General features: G+C 41.0%; 1 protein-coding gene across 1 annotated transcript; it reads right to left on the bottom strand.

Moving 5' to 3' along the window:
* Positions 1-802: 802 nt before the first annotated feature.
* On the bottom strand, positions 803-7,543 carry LOC143884727 (FACT complex subunit SPT16-like). The gene is made up of 2 exons (XM_077388470.1): positions 7,259-7,543; positions 803-4,262 (listed from the first exon to the last, which is right to left on the bottom strand). Exon 2 carries the CDS (start codon positions 4,236-4,238, stop codon positions 1,026-1,028), a length of 3,213 nt encoding a protein of 1,070 aa, XP_077244585.1. The 5' UTR covers positions 4,239-4,262; positions 7,259-7,543; the 3' UTR covers positions 803-1,025.
* Positions 7,544-7,927: the final 384 nt, after the last annotated feature.

The following is a 7,927-nucleotide window of genomic DNA, read 5'->3' as shown; positions in this document are numbered from 1 at the left end:
GATAGAGCACCGCTTAAGATGGATTGGGCATACCATTTAAAAAAAAAAGATGGTTTGGGCATATCCAACGTAGGTCGTTCGATGCTCCAGTGAGAAGAAGTGACACATGCCAAGTTGATTGAGTAAAAAGAGGAAGGGGCAGACCGGATACAAATTGGATAGAAATAATGAGGAAATACTTGATGGCTAGGAACATAACAGAGAGAATGGATAAGAGAGAACGGAAGATGACGAACCCAACTAGTGTCAGGATTAGACCCAGTCAGTTTGAGCCACATGGACTCTTTCACCTTCTTCATGAAAATTTTCTAGAGGACTCATTAGCCGACCCCAACTAGTTTGGGACAAAGACTTAGTTGAGTTGAGAATGCGAATGAGGAGAGCAAATATATCCAAAAAGAAGAAAAAAAACCAGATTGATATCCCCAGAATGAACAGCCCCATTAACATTACTAAAGAATTCTCAATTAGACATTAAAACGACAATAAACTTTTTTCGCAAAAATGCCCTTAAATCTTTTCTAAAATTACAATTATCCTGCTTAACAAAATTTAGCCTTGGCATTTCTCATTAAATTCCATTGCATTTTCTACCAATACTAAAACAGGACCCAAAAAAGGAAAAACAAATGAGGCATCAAATGTTGTCAAAATAAGTAGTTAGGGACTTGCTAGAAATATTTTTGAAAAGTTCAACTTCCTTTAGACAACAGAGCCACAAATTTTCCCTTCTAATATAAAAAGCTGTTGCTAAGCTCCAACATTGGGATCCAGAAGAACTTGAATCAGTAGAACAAAGACGAGACAAAAGAGACCATCTCTGATTCCAACAAAACCATGCCAATGTACAAGCTAAAGTTGCTAATTAAAACCCCTACTCCCACATACGTTCGATCCAAAACAACCCATAACCAAAACAGACTAGACGCTACAAATCAGATCATGATAACAAGGGCAGAAGCTTCTACGAAAAGACTGTTCAACTAAGAAAGACTACTTGCTGAAATAACCCAGAAACGAAAGATTTACCTCCTCTTTGGCCTCTTCGTAGGGGGGAGTCTAGAATCCCTCCTGTCGGGCACGCGAGACTTGTTGAAAGCTTTCACCTTCCTCCTCGACCTCTCCTCTTCACTATCTGACTCGGCACCGTGCTCTCTGTCTGCATTGCTTGCCTCCCTTTCCAACTCTTCCCATGTCTTTCCTTTCTCCTCCTCCGAATCCTCGCCCAAGTCCTCCTCCTCTTCGTCATCGTCCGACTCAACCAACGACTCACTGTCATCGGCTGACTCCTCTGAGACGGATTCAGATGCAGCGTCTGAGGGTTCATACCCTTGGTCGGATTCCTCCATATTCTCGGAGTCAGAATCGCTTACCTCCAAGTTCAAGAACTCCCACCCCCCATCTTCAATGAACTTTTCAGGATCATCTGTGATTGTTTTCAAGATGGGTCTCCAGTTCAAGTTTAGCCTGCTCTCGTAGTACTTGAGGTCAGTTGTGTCGAGCCACTCTTTGATGCCATCGAGAGATGTGGACGGAATTGAATCTATGCGGAGAACATCCCTTTTGAAGTCTTTGAAGACAATGGTCATGTCAAAGTTCTTCTGCCCAAGACCCACTCTTTCCAAATTAACAATCTCAATCTCGTTCAGGGTGATCACTAAGAATGGTGTCTCCACCAATTCAACTAAGCAGCTAATTGTTGGAACAATGAAAGCAGATGCTTTGTAAGGGACTCCATGGAAGCCCAGGTCCCTAAGAGGCTGATCAAAATCAAGCCCTTTGAATTGTGGTTGGCTCCAGAGATCGAGAACCCTCTCGACAAAATTCTCAAAGCTCTTGTTTATCTTGTTCTTGCGATCTCTCTCCCGTTGTTCTTCCTCAATCTCATCGGGATCATAAGCCGATCTTTTGCTGCCTCCTAATGTCTGCACAACGTCCATCACCTCAATGTAAAACTGGACATCTTTGGTCTTCTTGTTGCCTACCATGATATGATTGTGAAGGTGGAAATGGACAAGGGTAATCATCTCCTTCTCTGCTGGCTGAAAAAAAGCGTGCTTGATGTTCCCATACATTATATCGACGCACTCATTTTGCCTCGAGGTAGAATATCGGAACCCATTAGTGTGAGCTTCTAGAGTACCTGTTTGCTTTCTTCCTCGCCCTCCAAATGGAGGGCGGATCCACAAATCGGTCAACCTTATCGGCTTAAACTTGGAGCCAGCGAGTTGGAGTTTCTCCTGAGTAACTAAAGTGGCTCTCTCCGCTCTCTCGGACTCTCTTGATGTAACTTGCCTCCTGAGGGTTTTGATCAGCTGCACCACTTCACTGCTGTGCCTCGAGTCCTTGGAGCGAAAGGAGACCTCCTTCAGATAAACAGACCCTTGGAATTTCAGAGAGTTGGAGTCGTGAGGATTGAATGGGGTCCCTGGTACGTTGAAAATTATACGGATATAGCAATTTCGATTACTGTCCTGCTGGCTGGAGACGCTCTTGATAGTGGCAATGTGGAAAGGCACCGTGCTTCCGTAAATCGGTAAAAGGACGGCTTCATTTTTCTGGTCAATCTGTATCATCAACTCCCTTGACTGAGGAATATCACTAACGCTCTTGTAAGCGATCATATCACTTGAAGCTTTCCCGGACCCACGACCATCCCCAGCAGCAGAACCGCCACCGGCCAGCCTCCGTGCAGTTTCTTCGTTCTTCTGCCGTGCAAGCTCGGCTTGGTGCTGTCTCCGAAGCTCCTCCTTAGACATCTCATGGTTGTCTGACCTCAGAGTCGCTTTCGACAAGAACCCCTCGATACCATTAGCCTCGGATTTGACCTTCGGACGCTCTTCCTCCTCTTCATCCTCGTTGAATGAGTATGCAACATCCTTAACAGCTTTAGAGCTGATTGAGGTCACGACTTCCGCAACTTTGTCATTGACAATAACTGTGTCTGCTAGCAACAGGGAGAATTTTTCCGTCTTTGGATTGTTGGTTTTGGCTTGCAAGTTTTGGAAGCCAAGCGTCACATTAAAAACCATCCCCGCCTTCAACACCCGGTCATTCCTCGCATTCAAGCTCAATCCCGACTCACGGAACTCGAGGCCAATTCCTGTTCCTGCTGACTTTGTCAGATGAGGAAGAAATTCAGGACCATCCCTTTCGACCACGGAAATTGCTGCTTGATAAACGTCACCAACCTTATTCCCTGATTTCAATGCAGAGATTGCTGCCTCATGAGCCTTAAGAAGAACCCCATAGGCTTTACTCTGCACGGCATTAGCATCAATCAGAAATGTCCTAGCAAGATTCGAGCAGTAGCTGTTGTAACGAGAGCCAATAGCACATATAATCACACTTGTCGAGTCATAATAAAGGTCTTGGTCGTTGCTAGATGCACTTGGCTTGAGATCAAACTCGCCGCCACTCTGAAATATTGGAGGGTAACATATATCGATATTCTCTGCTTTCAATTTGACCTTGACCTTTGCGGGATCAAGTATGGCTTTCTCCGTTTCATCCATCAACGAAGAATGGGAGACTTTCTTCTCCTCATCAATAATTTTCTCAAGCTTTGGGACAACAAAATGCTTCATCACAGAGGAAGTTAAGAACGCTGCCTTCTTCACATTCGTAAGCTCGGTGCCGTCCTTGGCTGCAAAAATTTCAGAAAAACCATTTGTTATATCAATAAGCTGTAAGTTTGTACCCTTCAGCTTCTCCGACCATGTTTCCAAAAGCTTCCCCTCGGGAGCCTCTTTCGCAATGTAACCAACAACGGGGGCATCGCCGCTGTCGGATTTTGATTGAGCACGAATAGCCTGGAATATCTCTTCCATCAAGGCAGACCCATCATCACTCCTAGCCTTGACATGTAACAAAACGTCAGCACCAACTGCATCCTTGGCAGATTTTTTTAGGGTTTCAAGCAGGGAAGCCTTCTTTTGGCTACACAGGAAATGGATTTGTTTGTTCATGAAAACCATTATTGTCTCTGGGAACTCATAGCCGAGCAACCAAATGTTCAAAGCTGAGGATTTGAGATACCGCAGATCATCTGAAGCTGGAGGTGTTGCAATTGCAAGAGCATCGGCAGCACCCCAGAAATCAGTTTTGTGATCCTTCCAATGAGAATAAAGCCCTTTCAGCCGTTTTTGGAAATTCTCGAGATTGATAGTATAAGAGCTGGTTGATCCGGCAGCTTTTCCTTCTGAAGGTTTTGCATTTCCATTTCTGTGTTCCGCCATAGCAAATGAATCGAAAGAAGAAATCTGCAACAAAAAAAGATAGAAAAATTCAGACCATAAACTGCGGTAAATTTATTTTTATTTAATTCGTCCTACATTTTTCATATATTTTTCGCGCACAATGAATTTGATTAGCATAATTAAGGTTGAAGTTTCTTCAAACTTCAAAAAGAACGGAACTTTTATTACTCAAAACACCTTGTCATTAGCTCCTCGTTTAAATGGGAATATTGGATAGAGCTATCCGGAATCCCTATCACTAACAAAAATAACATAATTAACTCAAATAAATTGAAGGAAAAAAACCATGCTTTTTTTCTTGCATTGTCCAGAACTTCTAGAGTACAACCCGTAATAAAGAGAAAGATATGGATGGTCCAAAATCAGATCAAGATAGAAGAAATGCATCAGCATGAAGAGGAAGATGAATTTACAAAATAATATATACATGCCCTGGTGGTTCGAGGCAAAAGTGACCTATGCCAAGAGGTGTAGGGTTCGAGATTAGTCGAGAGTGAAAACAAAGAAACTTATATATACATGCCAGGTCACCTTTTACTGGTGATTAAAGTGGAAGTGTGGGGCAAAGCACCTATCTAGTGAGAACAGAAGGCAAGAGAAGTGCATTCACGTTGATAGGTCAGGTGAGAGCAGGATGAGGAGGCTGTGAGAGGGTGGTGGTGGTGGGTTGGGGGTGTTAGGGTAAGAGAGATAGAAAGTTCGAATCTCAGCATAACTACCAATACGTAGAATGGAAAGAAACGGCATAGCATAAAAACAATGGGCAAAAAAATAAGATAAAACCGGTCCACGTTAGTCAAGAAACACATGCAAATGAAGCAACAGAAAGTAAAATCATCCATGGGGCTGGGTTTTCCCCGAACTGCAAAAGCACCACCACTTAATTCTCTGCTTGATTATGCATACTCATCAGCTATATCAGTGCTCTTAAAGTCAGTACAACTCCACTATTCCAGCTGATCACATTCAACGTATCAACTAATCCAATAATAATAATAAGGGAAATTATAGAGTCCATCGCCAAAGGCATTTTGCAGATGACAGACCAGCCACACAGTGAATGAAGACAAAATCTGCTGAAAAGTGATCCTGTGTTGGGCAAGTCAGTGAAATGCCTTTTGCGATGGACGGTAGCAAATATATATGCCATTCAAGACCCACTAAAGACAGAGAAGTTAAAGATACATCCTAAATACATACAAATAAAATACAGTCAAACACCCAACATAATCACAAGTGCCGAATATCATTTAAATATAAGAAACAACATATCATGAACTAGAGAAAGAAAAAAAAAAAAAAATTTGTTGGAATCATCTCATTTCCCATGACAGATGAGTGAGGCCTATACTAGTTTGATTGGTATTATCTTCATTGTTGGAGAGAGAGAGAGAGAGAGAGCTGCGCTATATTAGATACTGTTATAACCAAATGCAAAGTGAGATGAGAAGAGAAAAGAAACAGTTTCCCATGCAAGAAGAGAGGATGATTTGATCTTCTTTTAGGGTGTGAGAAAAAACGATGTATGATCTTCAGGTTGTGAGAATTAGGGGGTCAGAATTGGGTCGAAGAGATCGGTGTCTCTTTGTAATCTTTTTTTCATTCTTACATAATTGAAGATCACGCCTCTTTCGAGGATTGTGCATGCAAACTTGTAGGAAGACATTAACTCGTGTCTTCATCATGAGACTTGTAGTTCTGTCTACTATTTTCATTGTGTATTAGGTCCGTCAAATATTATTATCAAAAGCGTAGATGGTATATAAGTCCGTCAAATATTTATTTCAAAGTGGCATCAGAGCCGTGGTTGGAGGAATCATCAGTGAAGAACAATCAAGAACGGTGGAGTTTTTAAAGCTTGTAAAGATTCTAGTTGGCGGTGGAGTTTTGTCATGAGGTAACTTTCGCTTCAGATCTTGTGCGGCTTGATATTGATTTTGAAAAATAAAATAAAAAATTGAGACCCAGAATCGTTATAAAAGGCATGCAATGTTATACTTGCAAGGGTTACAATCATAAAAGGAAAGATTCCCCGAAACGAGTTGACAAAAAAAAGAGTCAGACAATGGTGCTGGAAATACGTTGGTGGTGATAATAGATAAGCAGAGCTAGATGGTTAGGAATGTCCTTACGATCTTAATAGATAGACTCACTTCTCAATATGACTATATTTTAGATTATGGTTGCTCTATTGGCGTATGCTTCATACAGGAATATATTGATATGTTAAACAAGAGAAGTGCAGGAGCTGTGTCTGTTGGTCATAAATCGACTTGTGACACCACAAAATTTGAGTCTATGAAGATCAAAATATTCGATGGAGTGGTACGCACTCTGACTCCAGGGGTTGTGAGTGTTCATGGTGGATCCATGGAAATCACAGGTGGTTGTATAGACCCGATCTATGTCACAAATCTCGTTCTTGGGAAGTTCTCGGCAAGGGAAAATCTTGGGATATATTAATAAAAAATTCGGGTTTATATCGGAAAAACAGTAAAAATAAAATTATTTAAAAATATTAAATATTACATTTCAAAAAAAAAAAAAAAACAAAAAAAAAAACCACTTCAATCCAGAAAAAAGAAGCTACTTAAATTTAGAAAAAAGAGAGATTTTATATGGTGTAAGGGCTTAGAACAATACGGTAGGGGTACTGCCCTTGATATTTGATCCAACAGCAGCTCTCACTTTCTGAGCTTTTTGAGGAGCTGCTGTTGGATCAAATGTCAAGGGTGGTACTTCCACCGTACAAAGGCCTTATTCTTGTAAGCCCTTACACCATATAATTTCTCAGAAAAAGAAGCCCCTTGAAACAAAATAATGGAAAAACCCCAAACACAAGTTCCTCTCGGGTTCAGAAAACCTAGAAAACTAAAACCTAGACTCAAGAAATGTAAAACACACGCACAAAAAAAAAAAAAAAAAAACAAAGAGATCCAAAAAAAAGTTGATGCAAGGAAACAAAAAGCAAATTAAATAAAGAAAAAAAAGAGCCATACCTATTCTTATTCTTCTTTTTTTTCGGTATTGTTGATGGAGGTTTGGAACCTAGGGTTTCTCGCACGCAGTGGAGAGAAAGGCTAATAAAATTTAGGGTTTATTGCACTGTGGAGAGGATGGGTAACAAAGTTAGGGTTTGATCTTGTTGCTGAGGTCGGGAAAAGGGTTAGGGTTTATGAGGCGATGGGAAAAAGATTAGGGTTTTGGGAAGGGAAAAATCGTGACTCGGGAGAGAGTTCGTTCGTTTGAATCATTTGCCTCCTCTATGTATTGTCTCTCCACGGCTTTTGGGTAATAAATGAAGGAGCTTAGGTCGTTATCCCTTGGTTTTGATAAAGACACTCCTCTCTTTATTCTAGGCAACTTTTGTGAGATTTCCCCCCAATTTTAGTGATGGATATACGGGAAGTACGTGTGTGATTGTGATTCAAAGTTGATTGGCTTGATGAGTCATCAGTCTATGATCATAGATCGAGGTGGGGCCAAAAGCAATGGATCAAAGTCCTCAGTTTATATAATTTATTATCAGACGATATTAATTAATTATCAGATATGTGTTGTCCATCACCCCGGTCTCTTACATTTTTTTTTTTGTTGCACTTATTTTGAATCTTTTGTCCTTGAGTAAGCTTTTTGCGCAACTTCCCATAACAACTGTCAAGTGGGTG

Source organism: Tasmannia lanceolata, unplaced genomic scaffold, assembly GCF_043159265.1.
Source record: "Tasmannia lanceolata isolate RefF3 unplaced genomic scaffold, GAP_Taslan_0.1 ptg000008l, whole genome shotgun sequence".
Classification (NCBI taxonomy): Eukaryota; Viridiplantae; Streptophyta; class Magnoliopsida; order Canellales; family Winteraceae; genus Tasmannia; species Tasmannia lanceolata.
The sequence above is the reverse complement of the archived record's forward strand: the minus strand, read 5'-3'. Positions and strand labels throughout refer to the sequence as shown.

What these genes read in the sequence shown, in the direction of transcription:
- LOC143884727 (XM_077388470.1), bottom strand. Translation starts at nt 4,238, where the DNA reads ATGGCGGAACACAGAAATGGAAATGCAAAACCTTCAGAAGGAAAAGCT.